The sequence below is a fragment of the Polyodon spathula genome, chromosome 6 (assembly GCF_017654505.1).
Source record: "Polyodon spathula isolate WHYD16114869_AA chromosome 6, ASM1765450v1, whole genome shotgun sequence".
Taxonomy (NCBI): Eukaryota; Metazoa; Chordata; class Actinopteri; order Acipenseriformes; family Polyodontidae; genus Polyodon; species Polyodon spathula.
Genome location: NC_054539.1, coordinates 55,873,354 through 55,893,728, shown reverse-complemented (window position 1 = coordinate 55,893,728; position 20,375 = coordinate 55,873,354). Strand labels below are relative to the sequence as shown.

Sequence of the window (20,375 nt, the reverse complement as noted above, 5' to 3'; positions counted from 1 at the left end):
CACTCTTTCTAGAGCAGCAAAATCCTTTTTGTAGCGGGGTGACCAGAACTGAAAACAATATTCAAGATGAGGTCTTGCTAATGCATTGTACAGTTTTAACATTACTTCCCTTGATTTAAATTCAACACTTTTCACAATGTATCCGAGCATCTTGTTGGCCTTTTTATAGCTTCCCCACACTGTCTAGATGAAGACATTTGAGTCAACAAGAATTCCAAGGTCTTTTTCATAGATCCCTTCTTCAATTTCAGTATCTCTCATATGATATTTATAATGCACATTTTTATTTCCTGCATGCAATACCTTACACTTTTCTCTATTAAATGTAATTTCCCATGTGTCTGCCCAGTTCTGAATGTTGTCAATCATTTTATGTTACCTTTGCTGCTGCAACAGTGTTTGCCACTCCTCCTATTTTTGTGTCATTTGCAAATTTAACAAGTTTGCTTACTATACCAGAATCTAAATCATCCATGTAGATTAAAACAGCAGAGGACCTAATACTGATCCCTACGGTAGTCAGCCATTGCAGAGACTAAAATGCAGAACAAACACCTCACCAGTCATTCTGCTTTGGCAGTAAATGGGTAACGTGGGGTGCCGCTGCACTTGTGGGATGTGTTTCATAGGCAAAAATATTTTAATATTGTTGTAGAGGAACAATATTTAATTCAGCAATACCAAGACATTTAAAATCACTGGCATATACTACCATAAACCAGCATATGCTTTGTTTATTTTAGATTGAGGAGTCACACACATTTGAATGTCAACATAAGGTGGATCATAGTGATAATGGAAAGTGTTCCGCAAGAACAGATATATCCTTAATTTGGACAAACACAAAAGATTTGCAGACAAAGAGCGGGTACTGTAATCCTTGCCATTGTTAGAAAATGTCGAATTTACATAAGAACATTTGAAATGGGAATGAGAAAAGACCATTTAGTCTACTGAGGCTTGTGAATATAGTGTGGTATTTTTTTTATCTTCTTCCATTGCTTGCCAAGCAAACTGCAAATACATAATCCATATGTCTCAATCTTAAATCTGAGTAAAACTAAATGTTTGTCTTCAAGACTGAGTTGTTTGAGATCTAATCAAATATCAACTAATGAATGAGACTGAGGTCAAGTTCATTGTACCATCAATAACTTTAAAACAGAGATGGCCATTATACAAAGGTGTAGTATAAAGTTCCTCGTTCATTCACATTACACATGGAGTGTGTGTTACATACCTGGAGTATGTGTTTCGGTATGCTCAACTAGCTGCTGAAGTGGAAGAACGAGGATGGAGAGTCCAGGTTTACCCAGTGGAGGTGGGTTGTCGAGGATTTGTGGCACACTCTACAACCTGGTTTCTCAGAGATATTGAGTTCAGTGGCCAAGAGTTGCATCGCACAGTGAAGAACTAATCTGAAGCAGCAGAAAGGAGCAGCAACTGGCTGTGGTTGAGAAGGAAAGATTCTGGCTGGGCATCTCAAGCACAATAGAAAGAAAGTAACGCTGATGTACTGATAAGTAAGCAGGGCTGAGTTGAGTGGGTGACGGAGGGGGTGATGCTGGGAAACCAGAATCACTGTTAAGCCCTCTTGAAGTATCGTGGGCTAGTCAACAAAACACCGAGGATGGAAGGTGCCCACTTGAAGAACCCTGAGATGTATCTTGCTGGGCTCAGTCCAGACAGTTGTCATGCTGATACGCTGGGGAGACCGCACTATGGTTGATCCCCAGAGACAGCATCCCAGCCGCTGTGTGTGCTGATGCACTGGGGAGGCAAAATAGGCTGATCCCTGGACCCAGCATTACACTTCAGCCATCAACACCAGGCAGAAGGATATCAACATCATCAGATGGAAAGAAACACAAATGGATGGAGATGCAGATGGATCACATTAGTTTACTGTAAAGCTATGTCTTAGTTGGTGCTTATCTTGGCGAGAGCCGAGTTGAAATCAGCATGAAGTTTTAACATCTACTCTCATGTAATGGAAATCATCATGCACGTTATACATGGAGTACATACAATTCAGAATCGTCCTGCTGCTTGCAAACTTGGCTAAAACTATCGTATCTCATGGGTATCTATCTAAATACACATTGGGAAATGGACTTTATGGTGAAAGCGGTTAATTTCCTTACAATCCTGATTCAATTACTGGAAGCCTATTGACTTAATACCTGGTGTATCTCTGGACCAAAGCTCTACCATAACTGGATGTATCTGCATAGATCAAGGCTCACCAGACCTCAGTGATCTCAGAGACAGCTGTAATTAACCTGGTGGGTGGAAGCGGGGTGAATCAATGACCCCAACAAGATAACATTCCCTGAGGAGATACATTAAGAAATGGCGAGTTAAATTTCATCTCTGACGCTGCACTAAATCAAGTGTCTCTAAGGAAGTGTACTGTACTTTACTTAAAAAATCTGACTGAATGATAAGTGGCATGTAGTAATGACCTGGCAGTCTATGATCATTAACTCTCCATAGATTAATGACCAGGCTGCTTTGATAACCATCATCTTTAGTTGTATTAAAACTTAAAACAACCCTAGTTCAAATTGAACCTGGCCATCCTAATAGCAAAAGCTATTAAACCATTTATTAATGCTGCTGTAAAGTGGGAGGGCTGTTGGCTTTCAGGTGACCTGCTTTTCACAGTGCTTTTATGAATCGGTATTACTTATGTAATTTAACAGTTCGATTTTTTTTTTTTAACACAGCTTAAAAAGGGGAAGTGGAAAACCAATCACCTAAATGGCTGTTAATTGCATATATACTATGCAATAAAGCAGTTGTACAATATTACTAATATATTTTGATGTTCTTAAAGTTTGCTCAAATCGCTGATATCAAGGGGTTCACAGTAGTTTTACTGCACAAACATCTTAATGCAATCTAAAAGTAAAGATGTCCTTCAGACCTAGGGATATATGTACTCTACCTCCTGTACTGCGTAATCGCACATCTATGAGTAGAATCAGCAATCTCATCAAAAAGCATGACACTCAGCCAGTAAATCTACCTCCATTTAACGCCTACATTTTCATACCATATCAAAATGTGTTGCAAAACTTTCTTGATCAAGTCTTAAGAAAGCTTAAGAAAAACAAACAAACAATGTTTAAATCACAGTATAACCATGAACAATTAACATGGTCACCTAGGGCTTGGGAGCTAGGGGTGCTGTTTACCTACAGGTGCAAGGGTAAATCTTGCTAGTTTTTGTGAATCTTATGAGCAGTGTATGCAGTAAACTGCACCTTTTTACGCTTTGGAATGCAAACCATAATAGACCAATCAGCGATGACTATCACAACACAGGCGGGACATTGTAGACATTGCATGAGAGTCGGTTAGTAGTTGGAATGCATTAGATGTCAGCAAAGATAATTTATGAAATATCTTTGACGCGAGTGTATACAGTAGAACGGTACTTTTTAAAGAAGTTGAAAACGTAATTTAACTTTGTCTGTGTTTACCAGCGACAGTTGCAGGGTTACAGCAATCGTTTTCTAGTCTCCGCCATCTTACAAATTTGTTACATTATGGACACGCTAGATATCCATGTCCTTATGAATAAATGTATCAGCATTACGCTGGAGTGCAAGTCAACCTTTGGTACTTGATTGCTCTGATGACAACCAGTCCTTGAGACAATCATGGTCATCAATGGTTTACTAAAAACCTGGGTAGCATACAAAATCACAAGCTATCAAAAGATAACTGGATTAATAATAAATATTGCATGGACAAATCTGTAAAATGAAATGCAGACAACATTACACATGTATACCAAAGGCCTACTTTATGCAACATCTTGTCTTGACCTAGAATGCTGTACAAGGTCTTGATGAGCCTGAAACAGCTTTTTAAACTGGAATGGCATTTAAATGCCCTTTTGTAAAAGTGATACTTCAGTGAATAAGAAAATAGAGGCACCCTCTTTCACTGACTCCTAACTAAATTCACTGCTCCATTTCTGCTGAAAGTGAACATAAGAATGCACCCAGAACAACTGAATCGCACTTGTATTGAGGGAGATTAATAACCTGGTGCAGCTGTATAATGCTGCTTTTAACACCGCGGACACGGTTATATGACTCCACTGAACTTAAGGATAAGCATATGCTAAAATCTGTTTGATTAGTTTTGAATGGGATAAATGGCCTGATCAGAATCACTTGTGATTGTGCTGTGCCAAATGGAAGGTGTAATTTCTCATTAAATCAACCAATGGAAATCTGAGCTAACTAAGCAGATAGCGAGATAGTGAATCAGTTTCATTGTGCAATTAAAGAACACCAGCTCCATTTGCTTCACTGCAGACCTGCATGTCTCCACTTTACTGTACAGCACACTTTGAGTAAAGGTGCTGGTTCTATATTTTACCTAAGTAGGTAATGTAATCACTCCATTACTGTGATGGTTAAAGCAAAGGATAGAGCAGTAAAGCACAGAGATATGGTAAAGGACAACAAGGTATGGTACAGCATGTCGAAAACCATGATAAACTATGATGAATGGAATGTTTGCTATTAGTATGGGGGAAAGAACAGTAAGCAACAAAACTATTGTGTACATTTTACTGGGAGAAAAAGCCTGTACTGTCACTTATGAAAGAAACAGCTATACCAACAGCTTAAAGATGCCACCCAGTATATCATATTTATTTATTGATTGATTGCATTCATATAGTGCTTTTTATTAAAAAAAAAAAAAAAAAAAAAAGCACAAAGCACTATACAGTACATAGCAGAAAAAAAAGAACAAACCACAATATATTTGTATAACAGGTCACACATACAACTGCCACAATTACACCATTGAAGTAACATATTTAAATAACAGTATACACATATGGTAATACATAATTAGTTACAGTTACATTAAAACCCACTAAGATAAGAAATCCATTTTATAAAAGTGCAGTTTTTGTCTTGACTTGAAAACTGTAATGTCACCAGCTTCCCTGACAAACAAAGGCAGAGCATTCCATAATTTAGGATCTCTACAAGAAAAAGCCCTACCTCCTGTATTGCTTTTGCTGACCCTAGGAATAACCTGCAGCCCTGCATCCTGTGAGCTCAGAGCTCATGTAATCCCACATTTCCTTTTAGTTGGTTCTGTGATCCCACTAGCATAACCTCTCTTTTATCTGAATTCAACATTAGACAATTCTGTGACATCAAATGCTTGATACTTTTAAGGCAAGTAGCTAACAACACCCAGGCAGAAGACATTCCTGGCTTTAGGGACAAATACAGCTGGGTATCATCAGCATAGACATGAGAAGTTCACGTTGTGTCTGCTGATAATGTCACCTAACGGTAGCATATATAATGAAAACAACAATGGACCTAGTATGGAGCCCTGTGGAACACCACAGACAACTTCCAATGATGCCGATTTTACCTCCCCAGTAGAGACAAACTGAAACCTATCAGAAAGATAAGATTTTCACCAGGGTAGGACAAGGCTAGACAGTCCCACTGTGTTTTCAAGACGATTCAGTCAGATGGAATTGTCTACAGTATCAAAGACAGCACTTTGATCTAGAAGAATTATTACTGATGGAAAGCCAGAGTCAGAGCTTATCAGCAGATCATTCACAACTCTGACAAGGGCTTCTTGTCGCTGTGTGCAGCACGAAAATCAGATTGAAACTTCTCAAACATACCATTAAGAGTTAGAAATTTTTGTAATTGAATTGCAACAACTCTCTCTAGAACCTTATCTAAAAATAGTAGGTTGGAGATATAGGCTTATTGTTATTGAGGACTTTAGGGTCCAAATTGTGTTTCTTAAGCACAGGCTTTACCACAGCGACCTTAAGAGCTGAGGGAACTATACCGGAGGAAAGGGAACCATTTATAACTTTTAAAATGTGGGTATTAACACCAATAACATATTTTAATAGTTTTGTAGGAATAGGATCAAGAGAGCATGTAGTAACTTTCATGTAGAACTAGCTCTGTCAGTTCCTGCAAGGTAATCAAAGAAAATGCCCCCATAGTAGCTTTAATTGGTGTAATTAGTAAAATTGTGCTGGAGTCCTCCTTAATAGAAGGTTTCTGGAATCTCATTTCTGATGTCTAGTATTTTATTTTTAAAGAAATGTAAGAACTCATTGCAGCTGTGAGAGGAGCCAATGTCAAGGGTAGGACTATTAGATGAAGGGTTAATGAATCTATCTAGGGTAGCAAAAAGAAATCTAGAATTATTTTTATTTGTTTTAATTACATTAGAATAATATGATGTTCTAGCCAATGCCAGAGCCTTCCTATAATTAACCAGCTGGCCCTTCCGTGCGATGTAATGAATGTGCAGTTTAGATTCCAGCCGTCTTTGTTCTAGTTCTAGACCCTCATGTTTAATCTTAAGAGTTGTATTGTTAAAACACGGTGAGCTGTTTTAACTCTAACTCTACGAGTTTTGATTGGCGCTACAATATCTAAGATACCAGTCAAGGTGGTGGTTGTGTAGGTATTAACCAACTCATCTAATGAAAAGGACTCAGAGTGGTAATGAGCTCAAGACATCAGAAATCTTAACAGCACTTAATGAATTAATTACCCAGGTTTTAAATGTACGATCCACAATCCCCTTTGTAGATACTACCAGATTCACCTCAAAAAGAATGGCAAGATGATCAGAAATAGTAAGATATAGGGTTATGACGTTCTTAACAGCTAAACCATGAGAAATTACTGGATCTAAAGTATGACCACAATTATACATAGGACCTTTGACATGCACGATATAATCTAAGAAATCCAGTAGCCTCAAAAAAGGGGTTAGAATCAGAATCAATGTCAACATGAACATTAAAATCGCAGAATAAAAGAATCCTATCATATTTGACTGTCAATATAGACAGCAGATCCCCAAATTCAGTCAGAAATAGTGGGTTTGACTTATGTGGTTGATAAATAATTACAATATGAACAGGTGATGGACTGTTTTTAATGTCAAGGTTAAAACTTCAAAAGATGAATAGCCTTCAGCAGTTTCTTGTTTGATTCTAAGTTCACTACAGAAAACAGTAGCAAGTCCACAGTGCGATCTTTCTGGAAAAAAGGAATAGTTAGGTGGAGAAGTCTCAATCCGGGAAACGGTTCAAGCCAAATTTCAATTAAAGAGAGAATATTAATCCTGTAATCCTGAATAAAATCACTAATTAACGAAGCCTTATTAGACCTGACATTAAGTAAACCTAGGCGTGAATTGGTTCACTCCAGAGCATGTGACTGAGCAGGGGTAATAGGAATTTGACGAAGGTTACTGTAGCACACACCTCTGTGTTTACTCAGTGGGTAGCGGGAATGGCAGGATACTTAACCTGAATATTACGTGGCTCTTTAGACTCTCTATCCTCCCCAGTTTCTAGTTTAAATACCTTGCTAGGTGATGTTTGATATGACAACGAATTTTCAGTGTCCTGTGTAGATTTATTTTCCATATGTTTGCACTGTACCTTTTAGAAGCATACAATCTTTAAACCTGCCCCAGCTAAGGGTTTGGACCAGAACCAGTTGAGAGTTAGAGAGGTTGTACATTATGTAAGCAGACCTAATAGGGACTAGGGAGACAGCACCCCCTACTTGTGAGTGCAGTCAGTCTTTTTTGGGAACCAAGTAACATGTACTTGGAAATCATTATGAAGCCAATATGTTTATCTTCCTGGAACTGCACATGACTGTGTCTTCTTTGGCCTAATAGAGCCTGCACCTGAACCCTGCTGACAAATACAGACCATCTAAAGGATACCACACAGTTCCCCACTTTAAGAGTTTCAGAGGTCATCTGTCTGCAGCTTCCTGCAAAATCAGTTGCATGCTGGAGCAAGACCTGTTGACTAGTGAGACACTATGTGCAACACTATAAGCCTACAGGCTTGTTTCCAAAAACGCTTTTCATAGCGGCACGTTAAATTGCACTTGAAAGAACAACTTTAATATAACTTTATAGATGAGAATGTGCAGCTATCATTACATTTTGTATCTTTGCTACAATCTAGAAACTGGCACTGGTGAGAAAGTCAAATTAAAGTTAACTTTCATAAAGAGTCACGCTGCAGGAACCAAAAGCATGCTCGTTAATTGAATGGTAAGATGTTCGTCTTTGAACCGTATGGTTTGCGGTTCCTGTCAAGCTCTGGCCTTACCATCCAATTAAATAAACTGAGATGCCAAATCACTACTGTGCAAACTGTCAAAATAATCAAAATGTGTCCTGCTTCACTTGGCTTGGTGAAACTGCCCCATCCCTTTCTTTCTGCCTTCCAGGGTCTGAGTCCACCTTTTAAAAGCTTATAAAGGATCTATTTATGTACTGTTTGATGAAGAACATAAGTTGTGACATGGGGGTGGTTTCCATCTCAGTCAGAACATAGTCGGCCAACAGGAGCATGATTTCAACAGAGTGATACATTCCTGATCACAGTCACTGAGTTTGAGCTACGTGCCGCAAACGTGCCTATCTGTGACCTTGGTCTTCCCATGGGACGAATGATGCTGTCGGCAGAATATTAAAGGTACAAGATCTAGAGATAATTTCTGACTATTGGATTATAATAAAACTGAAACACATTCCATTCAAATTACACCTTATTTATCTTTCTATTGATGTGTTTATATGTCTACCAATATGCTAAGTGCTATCTAGTACATATCTACAGGGTAATAAAAAGACTGACTGCTGTTTTGGAAAAGGGAATCATTGCACAGTGGTGAATACCCTATTAACAACTGATATATACTTGTGATGGGAAGCCTTGCCCCTATGTATATTTGTGTGCTATTTTATTATAATTTATTGTATTATGATTTATGTGTTTATAAAGCCTGTATTATGTATTGCTTGGCAGGATGAGCCAGGTGCCATCCACTCTTATTTGTTTTAGAATACATCGTGAAGACGCGTGACTGATCAGCTACTGAGTATTTAATTAGCTGACAGTCATGCATCCTTATTAAACTCATGCAGACTATGGTCCGAGGGGTAATAACATAATTAATAGCTAGTTAACCCCTCAGCCATAATAAAAACACCTGCAGTTTGGCTGCACAGTTCAAGGAGTGGAGAACAAGTCCTAGAGAAAGGAGGTAAAATAATAATTACAAAGAAAACAATAAATTGCATGGTGTGATGGCTCAAAACCCAGCACGATACTTGCTATAGTTATTATTTGTATATCTATTTGTTTTGGCCCACGTGCCCTTCAGTTTGTTACTTTTGTTTTGTTTAAATCTTTTGTTTTGTTGTTTAATAAAATCACTGAGTGCCGTAGTGTCTCGGTTTTGCCCCGCCATTCCTTGTTGTGGTTTAATTTCCCCGGTCTGACGCCACCCCTGCAGCCATCCGGATCATAATACTTCACAGATTATGTATAAAATATTCACAATGTATTATGCCTGGAGTAACTTACGGTATAAATCGTAATACCAACATTTATAATTCCACAAACTCAATTAAAAACCTATCGTGCAAGGGCTTTTATTTTTTGAGCTCCTTCAAATTGTATCCAGAATGTTGAGTCTGTCTGTATTTTAAAATCTAAATTCAAAACGCTGTATAAATTAAATTGGTATGGTATGATATAAAAAGGTAATTCTAACTCAAACATTTGCGATGGATAACTGTGGTATTTCAGACCAAGCTATTCTTTAAAGAGCAAACAGCTTCACATGAGATTGTATATATTTGTTCATCTAATACAGGGCTTCTCAAACCCAGTCCTGGGGACCCCCAGTGTCTTCTGGGTTTCCTTCCAACTGAGTTCTCAATTACTTAACTGACCCCTTATTTGAACTAATAACTTACTTAATTAGACCTTTTTAAATGTCCTCAGCTTTTAAAGTTGCAGATTTATTTTTAAACGCTAAGAATATGTATTTTGTTTATGTATTAGTTCCATTAAGTAATTGAGAGCTCAATTGGAATGAAAACCAGAAGACACTGGGTGTCCTGAGGACAGGGTTTGAGAAGCTCTGATCTAATAGAAAATATTCTGAATGAATGGTTTTTTTTTTTTTTTTTTTTTTTTGGGGGGGGGGGGGGGGGTTGTTGCTCCAGTATTGAGTAATTTTCCATTTTTCTGTAACTGTCTTTATATGGACTTGCTTTGGATCTGGATACTGGATTAACAGATCACACCACTCTAATTACAAAAAAAAGAAAAAAAAAAGGAAAAGTGACAAATGAATAAAAAGTAATTTGAAGCTGCTTATTGTTTAAGTTCTGAGACATAGACCTGCATAGCATGAAGGCATAGGAAAAGGTGGGCTCAGAAGCAATCTCCAACGGTGGGTGTGGAACATTGCAGGACTTAGAGCCAAGCTTGCCTTGGCACAAGCCCTTAGGTTTCTATTTACACTGCAGGAGTTATTGCCATGCTTACCTTGGCACCAGCCCTTCACTTTCTACTTGCAACTACCTGCGTAATGAATCTATGCATTAAAACTTCAACAAAGAAAAGCCACTGGCTAGATACATGCAAACAGCTCTAATATCTCATTGAAAGACTTAAAGGCTTTAAATTATTTTTAAAAATATCAAAACAAAATCATAAACCCAGCTTTAATCTCAAAATACCAGTTACAAAACAAAAATGGATGCACATATATAGTTAGTGGCTTATCAATGCCATCACCTGTGCAATAGTATAGAAAAACAATGAAATAGGTCAGACCATGCCTAATGTTAATATTATAAATAGTACAAGTCAAGTCTACGCCATGTCATACATTAAACTGACTTCTTTATGGAAATACAGGACCTTATTAGAAGATAGACCAAGGTGAGCTTATCAGTGCTCTTCTGGTTGCTAGTAGCTGATTGATCTAATTGAAAACTTTGTTTCCAATGCCCTCGCAAAACCAGCAAACATTGCATTTAGAACAAATAAAACATAAGTGTCCCTATACAGGAAGATGGTACTGCTACAGACTGCCATAGTTTACTTTAATTCCATATCTTGCATTAGTTATATAAACAGAATACTTCACATTGAGAGCTGAGTTCACTTCATAATGAGGCTGGCTACAAACAACACTCTCACCAACCACAGGGGGGCTCACTGGTTCTCCATAAGTACATAAATAAAAATAAAAAAAAAACACCAAAAAAACAAATCCATGAACTCGGCTTTTATCTACACATCTCAAAATACCAGCTACAAAAAAGGGATAAAAAAGAATGCATGCAAATAAATTGCTTCCGGTATATCAATGCCTTCGCCTCTGAGCAGTCTAAATCATGTCATGCATTGCATTGACTGACAGAAGATTACCTCTGTGAGTGTGGATGGGAACTGCAGCTCGTGCAGTCGGAAGGCTGGCACGCACTGGATAGTGAGGCTCAGGATGACTCCGAGGGAGCCCAGGTGGAGTCTGGCTGCTTGAAAGATCTCCTCATTCAGAGAGTCGGAGCACTTCAGGATCTCTCCACCTGCTGTCATCAGAGTCAGAGCCACCACCTGGTGAACAGACACAAGAGCTTTGATCTGCAGTTGTTGAGTTATTATTGTACAGAGTGGGTATACTGTATTGCAGTCAGGATTCTGGTATAGTAAGCAAACTTGTTAAATCTATAAAAAAGACCTAGGAGTTTGTTGACTCAGAAATGTCTTCATCTAAACAATGTGGGGAAGCTGTAAAAAAGGCTAACAAGATGCTTGGATATATAGTGAAAACTGTTGAATTTAAATCAAGGGAAGTAATGTTGAAACTTTACAATGCATTAGTAAGACCTCATCTAGAATATTGTGTTCAGTTCTAGTCACCTTTCTACAAAAAGGATATTGCTGCTCTAGAAAGAATACAAAGAAGAGTGACCAAAATTATTCCGGGTTTAAAAGGCATGTCATATGCAGACAGACTAAAAGAATTGAATCTATTCAGTCTTGAACAAAGAAGACTACGCAGTGATCTGATTCAAGCATTCAAAATTCTAAAAGGCATTGACAATGTCGACTCAAGGGACTTTTTCAGTGTGAAAAAAGAAACAAGGACCAGGGGTCACCAATGGAGATTAGATAAAGGGGCATTCAGAACAGAAAATAGGAGGCACTTTATTACACAGAGAATCATGGGAATCTGGAACCAACTCTCCAATAATGTTGTTGAAGCTGACACCCCGGGATCCTTCAAGAAGCTGCTTGATGAGATTCTGGGATCAATAAGCTACTAACAACCAAATGAGCAAGATGGGCCTAATGACATCCTCTTGTTTGTAACTTTCTTATTTTCTTAACTTTACTTATAATAAAAGCATAGTAGTGTAATAAAGAATAGTAAAGGCACAGGTAAGCATTGTATATAATAGCAAGGTATGGTAAAACATATTGATAAACATGGCAAACCAGGGTAAACTATGGTAATGCATAGTATAGCCATGGGAAAAGCCTAGTAAAACTGGAAAAATACCATGAACTTTTCTAAGGGATTATACTGTACTTTAACTATTTTGTGGTTCTTGATACGGCTGTATGGCGTATTGCAAGGACCATACAGTATATGCTGTTTTTGTCCAACCAGGAACTGAAGAGCAGTTTTGAAGGCAACCACAAGTTTTAAACAGAATCTAAAAATTATTCTAATCTATGCTGATGTAAACTGCTTTATATTCAGGATGTCTTGTTGTGGCAGTTCCTAAGGGTGGCGTTAAGGATGCTCAACAAACCTAAATGTATCATTTTCTGCAGAAGTTATTAAGGTTAATTTCCTTTGCCCAGATGGTACCCTCATGTTTGCACATGTTTATCAACTAGTGTGCCTAGTCACATGCTTAAATCAATTACTTGATACAAGATGGATGCTGTTTATCTCTGCAATTTGCAAGACTATAAATTCCCATTGGCTTCTATCTAGCAAACCCAGCACAGAGTTTACGCACCACCACCTGTCCTAAAATAATGGAACGTATTGGTGAATTCTCTGCTGAGTAGGCACCTGTTCTGTTTTCCTTGGCATGAAGCCTGGTTAGATAAAACCAGGACTTTGTATATTCAGTACATCTGGGAGGAATCCAGAGTTAACCATGTAAAATACAGTTGTCAGAAAGAGTTTGTGAAATGCACAGCTTGTCTTATATACAGATGTACAAGATAAGTAGATATATTGCCAGCTGCTGCTTTGCAGAGGGGTAGGCCCTGAGGTCCTAGGATAGTCACACAAACCTGTGTGGGCAGAATTCCATGTTCTATCCCTGTGTTGTGAGTGCCAGTCCCAATAACCCCAGCAGCAGCCACCTCTGCTACTGCACCTAAACTGGAAAATCAGAGAGAGGAGCAAAGTTAGAAAATTGCATTACTGATTCTGCTGAGCTACCGCAAATCTAATACAGCTAAAACTGAGATCCTGCTTATTGGTCTCTCATAACTTAACATAAGAACATAAGAAAATTAAGGAATGAGAGAATGCCACTTGTGTGCTCATAGAAGCTGGCAGATCTCAAAACCTTGTCAAATCGGATCGTTAAAGGATCCTAGTTATTCAGCATCTACACCATGACTAGATAACCCATTCCATACTCTCACCACTTTCTGTATAAGGTAAAGTCTCCTACCCTCTGCTGTGAAGTCTGTCTCCACTTCATTTACAACTGTGTACTGTGGATCTGGTTTCTGTGCTTTGTCAAATCCTTTTAAGCTTTGAAACTTTAATAAAGTCCCCCCTAATTCTTCTTTGCTCTAGGCTAAAGTAAGTTAGTTCCCTCAACTAGTTCGCTCAACCTATCTTCCACTGTGACTCATTGTTTGCTGTTCTATCAAATGCCTCAGTATTAGCTTGATAGAGAACTCTGCAGCTGGAATAGTGAATTTCAGGAAAGCTAGTTATCAGATTATTCCAGTTCATAGGTTTCTGTATTGGCTCCCGGTTAAGTTTGTATTGGTTTTAAAGTTTTTGCTTTCAGTTTATAAGGCTATTTGTAACCTCGGCCCTTCTGTTTTGAGTGACCATCTTACTCCGTATGTCCCTGTTTGAAGTCTTAGCTTGTCACTCCCAGATCTTTTGGTAGTCCCTGGTATTTTTTGGTATGTTTGTCTAACTGCTGCTCTATATTGGAGAAGACTGATTACACTACGTAACACAATTTTTGTTCCTGGGTAGTAAGTGTTATTTCCTAATTGCTTATGCCTCAAAAGTATAGAAAATGGCTTATCTTAAATTTACAGTATAATCGTAAATCTCGAAAAACTACTCACTTCTAAATCTTTTGTAGTCATTTTTGTATTACTTTAGTATAAATACATGTTAATTTGGATTCATATGTTGTTTTTTTCTGACTTTATATTAACGAAAAGACACACATTTGCCCGTTTTCCCATTGGAAATAGTGATATTTTGAAATATCACTGTCCTGGTCACAAAAGCAAAGTTTGTGGGGAATAATAGCCATTTTCTATACTTTTGAGGCATAAGCAATTAGGAAATAACACTTACTACCCAGGAACAAAAAACACGGTGTTATAGAATGTTTAAGCTGACATGAGCAGTGAACCCAAAGTGATAGGGGAACATTTATTCTTCCCTGAAGTAATCAGAAACAAAATCCTTGGGAATGTAAAGAAAGAACCCATGGTATCTTCTGACAGCTAAATCACAAAAGGCAAACCAAAGCCCCTTGTTTTTCAAGAGAAGTGAGGATTGGCTGCCCCCCCCATTGAGAAATAATGGAATATAGAGATGCCAATGTAAAGAAAAGTTAATGAGTCAGCCTTCATTTTAATGGCCCATGTAAGTCTGTTGATTACATACAGTATTTTGACATTTGTCAAATCCGAAGATCAGAAGATTGCCTTCTATTAAAAAGGCAACAACCGACTTCCTTAGCTGAAAAAGAGGAAGGATCTTGAAGATGGTTCAGCTCTGGCTGTTCTCTACACTATATACACTATACAAAGCTTTCGAGTTAGAAAGCAATCGACTGAGTAAACACACAGTGAAAACATGGTAAAGAACATGTGAACATGGTAAAGCACTGTAATAACCATAATTAATCATGTTAAAACTTGGAATGCTTCATGATCCTACATAGTAACTATAGATGGAATAAGTGTGTACTTGGAAATAGCAGCTGCAACAGTGTTACCATGTAATCACAAAACAAGATGTTCACTTGGCCATTTTCCATTTTTTCACAGTAGACACCATTACACAGTTATTACAGTTGGCACCACTTTATTGGGATGCCTCGAGAGAAGTAAAAATATTCTGAATTATGGCTGTCTCAAACGAGAAGCATTTGAGACGACCTTAGCCACACTTTTTTGTTTATACATAAGGAAAATAATTAAATCACATCCCATTATGATTAAATGTTAAATGTTAAATACATACTTTAAAATACAAGTCCATTTTTTTTATTTTTTATTTCTAAACAAAATGAATCACAGTTTTTTATTAATACACAAAATGAAAGGCGAGGCACCACAAGACTCCTGTTTTATGCAATTTATGCAAGTCAAAGCATAATCATATACTCACTGCACTGTGCTACGTTAACCTGTCTTGCTCTGAAAATCTCCATTCAACATTTGAAAATATTGTATCCTGATTAAAATAAGTGACGTCCCAATTAAACATAATGAATAGCATTGGGAAGAACCGTCCCCCAGAGTTGTATCCCATTTAAGCAGAGAGGATTGATCACATGGGACGGTAAAATTAAATATTGATTTTGGAGTGGGTTTAAAGGCATAAGGTAAAAACAATATTTCTGTGCCACTTTAAAATAGGCAAATATAGCACTGTAGTAGTTATACCAGCAGCTCCCAAACTCTATTGCTATAACCCATTTCCTTCCTCTAGCACCAAATTCAAGTTACAAATGTTTTATAATACCTTAAATTAAAACAAGTGTCAATAATGAATTAAAACTGTTAAGAATAACCTAGGCATATTAACAATCAACTGTTTTCACTGGAAATGGAGACAGAGCTACAAATGGTAATATAATGACTTGACTAAGAATCAAAACCAGAAAGGCTCAACTCCCAATCAGAAGGTCTTTCCTCTGCAGTTTATTGTGGAAATAAAGGCACATTGTTTAATGTGTTCCATTTTAAAAAAGGAAGACTATTTTACTTTCTGTCCTGATTATTTTTTAATTGGAGTATTGCTTTAAATAGAGATCGGCGCTTTACATCCTTCAGATCTAAAACACCAGTCTGAACCGTTGCCGTCGCCAGGAACCAACAGATTGTATGCTGCGGCAAAAAAGTCATAAAGACCTGAGAATTTACAGACATGCTCTTTTTTATTGAAGGACACTCTGAAGGAGGAACTTTGCAGAGTATTGAATGATTTCTATAAATTTCCTGACCACATCTATAAAACACTGGAGGTATTTCAGTACTGAGTGATGGATTCTAATGGAACATAAAAAAGGATGAATTTCAAAGAAAGATTTCCAGAGAGTTTTGCAGAGGTTTAAATACCAGTAGTTTTGCTCCTGCCCAGGTAAAAATGGTATTCTCTGACCATAGTGCACAATCATTCATCATGCAGAATTTAATTAGTTTTACTGAGTAAAAACTTTCAGTGACACTTTGGCCAATTCAGATATCTATTCTACCATTCAAATATTGCATTCTCATTTTTGTATATCATTTTCTTGTTCTCTGTTGTATAATAATAATAATAATAATAATACATATATGACATATCTGTATAAAATAATTATTATATTATTATAGACATATATTATTATTATTATTTATTATTATTATTATTATTATTATTATATTGTTTTAGTTGCTGCTGATAAGTAGTTTAAAATTCAAGAAGGAAGATAAAATATGACATACAGTCCATTGTCTGATCCAAACACAGTATCCTTAAAACCGGCTTTCAGTTTCCCACACGTTGTTAAGAAGATGCTAACTACAAACCACTGTAACTAATCTCCTGAAAGTCAACAAAATCATTCCAGAGAAACACAGCCAGCATTCCCACAAGGTTAATTGAAAAGATTAATCCTGAGATAGATTGTTGTTTGCAAACATGAAGTGCTCCATATTTTATAGAACGATTTGAACTGAATCACTGTTGTGTGCTTGTGTTTTAATTTCATTTTTTAATTTGATTAATGAAGAGCAGTAGGATTGTTTTAAAACTTGCATGGAACAGAATGTTCTGAACAGACACTGGGTGAAATAAAGGTCAATGTCTACAGTAACTGTATAATGGATAAAACACTAAACCAAGATATTTTTAGAAACAATTCCACCTATTCTATTGTATTTCCTTAGCTACCCTATTCCAGGAGCATACTGTAGTCCCTACCAGCACATGTATCAGTACCAGGAACAATTAAGTAACCATCGTCTACACCCCCAGCATATATAGCAGCATCTTAAAACAAACGGGTTTCATCAAAACAGAACTCAAGATATAGGCAGCTTTTAATAGAAAAGATTCATTTGATTTTCATTGGCCGTTCTTTTCTGTATCATTGTACTGTACTTAGAACTTGGCTGGACATTAACATTAGTTCCATTGGGAAATCTGTATCAATTTTAGCTGAAGATTATTTTTTCCCCCATTGAATTCACTGGACATGATTGAGGGCTGCTTGAGGAAGAGACCTCGGGAAGTGATAATGCAAGATAAGCGCTTGTAACAGAGAAGAGTGAGGAGATTCCCCTTGGCTCACGGCAAGCCGCCTTGGCAGAAGCAACTGATACTTCCCCCAAGGGGAATCTAGAGGAGAGAACGGGGGGTTGGGGTGTAAAGAGGATTAGCAGATGTTAATGCTAGGAAGGAAGTAAGGGGAAGAGCCCTCGTCCACACGCCCAAAATAACAAGTCAGTTTACAAAACTATTTCAGGAAAGAACTGAAGATGAGCAGATAACTATAATTTCTTATGAAAGGCTTATTGCAACTGTTCTGTGACAAAAAATATTTTGTTTTCTAGAAGTAGCATTTTATAAGCCAGTTGTAGGCCACAAAGAGGTGTTATATTGTGGCCCCAGCCTTTGGGCCTGATAATCTAGTACAAGCATAAGGAGGCCAGCAATCAATTACGGATTAATCAAATAATGACCATCAATGAAACAATCAAAAATTGTAATGGAATGACAGCCCTAATATATACTGTGTGTGTGTGTGTATGTATATATATATATATATATATATATATATATATATATATATATATATATATATATATATATATATATATATACCACACACACACACACTATAATATCAGAATCAGCTCGTAGTCGGTGACATTGGTAACAGTGTACTGTTTAAAATGCGTACAGTGTAACGTTGCAAGTGGGTTAAAAGATTCCACCGTATAGGTGCTAAAGGACAACAGTTTTTTCCATGTAAATGGTAATTAAGTGGTAATAAAACATATTAAGTGTCTGAGCTCAGGATGTTAAGACACATACTCGAGTCCTACAAGTCTGATATAATATAATATATATATATATATATATATATATATATATATATATATATGATATAACTTCCATTGAAATATTCAGGCAGTGAAATAATTATATTAAATAATAATAATAATAATAATAATAATATACTTTTTTTTCACAATCACATCTCCAAATATCATTTTAATTGCTTTCCTTTACTATGGTGTTCACATAAGCATTCGGGTAGCTCTGGGTTCTGAACTTGCATTGAGCTTTTCTGGCGAAACCTACGTACTGGAGCTGAACAACCTTCTTCATTACATTCCAGTCATGTAACCATGTATGAAACTCTCCAAACTTTCTCCAAACTTAAAGGGTATATAAGGACCTTTTTATTTTATTATGTTAAATGTTCCCATGTGTTGTTACAACTGTTTAAGTAAGGTGAGTGTGTGTTGTTTTAATTTAATTTTATTTTTTTTTACATTTTGACCACTTTTTAAAACTTTTAAATTGCATTCCACTGCTTCCAAGATGGCTTCACATGGACCACTCAAACTACATTCCCCATCATGCTCCTGCTCAAATATGTAACTGGGATGGATTTACCAGTGAGCAGGAGGATGATGGGAAATGTAGTTCTCAGAAATACATGAGAGGCCATCTTCGAGCTATAATAGAAACAGCCAGAGAACACTACAATTTAAAAGTGAAAAAAAGGGGTCAAGATGTAAAAAATAAATAAATAATAATTCAAAGAATATACCCACCTTACTTAAATGGTTGTAGCAACACATGGGAACATGTAACATAATAAAATAAAAAGGTCCTTATATACCTTTTAAGAAAATTATAATTACTCCATGCCGCTGTTTTCATATCTCACTGCTCAAGTCTTCTCTCGTTGATCAACCAGTCAGCACTGACACAAAGCGAAATGGGCAGAGATTTGTGACGCATACCAAGATGAAATCTAGTCAAAATGAAAGCTTGGCCAATCAACATACAGTGATTATACTGACTTTAATGGTGGCCAATAGCAGCTAAGAGACAGAGAAGCAGTATGAGGAAACAGAATGCAAGCAGCACGAACTGTGCTGCTTGAGTACTGGTGAGTACCAACAGAATTTCACCCTTGTATAACATGCTTTTTTATTAACATATTACATTCTGTGAAAAATGTTCTTGGAACAACTTCCAATATCCATTGCTTACTTTGACATAGCCAAACCATGTCTGGCCAATTCCTCATTCAGGTCACACAGAAAAATCCCAGCTTCCACTGTAGCCTGCCTCTTCTCTTTGTCCACCTGAAAACAAGTTCATTATTTTCATAAACAGCAGTGTGCTTTTGAGATGATCATAAAGACTTGTCCAGCTAACCAGCTATTTTCTTTTTGTGATTTCTCTGGACGATTTTTGGAAAATTTGTCAACTAAAGCTTTTAGATAGAACTAGGTGTGCTCAGCTAGTACATTATGGTAGTCCCACTAAGGATAACATAGCTCCAGAAATTCTCAAACATTTCTTTAAAGATTTTGAAAACAAAGGAAAAGGCATCTCAGAAGCAAGATAGAAAACTGTACTGCAGTAAAAATTTATCTGTAAAAATCTGAATTAATTCTACTTTATAAGGTCACTGTTTTTTTTTTTTTTTTCCAGAGCTCATAGATTTGTTTCACTACATTCCTACCTCGAGAACCTTATTCATCTTGTCCATCCGAATCATGAAGTCCTCTGTACAGGCAATGTCTGAGGGGGAGTGACCACCCCCCACCACCTTCACCTTTTTACTGCGCTGCCTGGCTAGTTCCAGGATCTGCAAACAGAAAAAAAACAGTAAAGAGATCAATGATGAGTAACTTTAGCTTGCTGCATCCTTATACTGTCCTATACTTGAATATAGGAATACATGTACTGTTTTAACCAGGCTGTATGGTGTGATCATATTTGAATCCTAAAGGGATCAACAGTTTCATCAGC

General features: G+C 37.1%; 1 protein-coding gene across 1 annotated transcript in view; it reads right to left on the bottom strand.

Annotated features, from left to right (window-relative positions):
- Positions 1 to 20,375, bottom strand: part of LOC121317358 (L-gulonolactone oxidase-like) — a 91,002-nt gene that overhangs the window by 43,769 nt on the left and 26,858 nt on the right. The window contains exons 4-7 of the mRNA XM_041253206.1: positions 20,086 to 20,211; positions 19,608 to 19,702; positions 13,187 to 13,277; positions 11,300 to 11,485 (exon numbers count right to left, since the gene is read on the bottom strand). Coding sequence (XP_041109140.1) covers positions 11,300 to 11,485; positions 13,187 to 13,277; positions 19,608 to 19,702; positions 20,086 to 20,211 — 498 coding nt within the window. The remainder of the gene's footprint in view (positions 1 to 11,299; positions 11,486 to 13,186; positions 13,278 to 19,607; positions 19,703 to 20,085; positions 20,212 to 20,375) is intronic.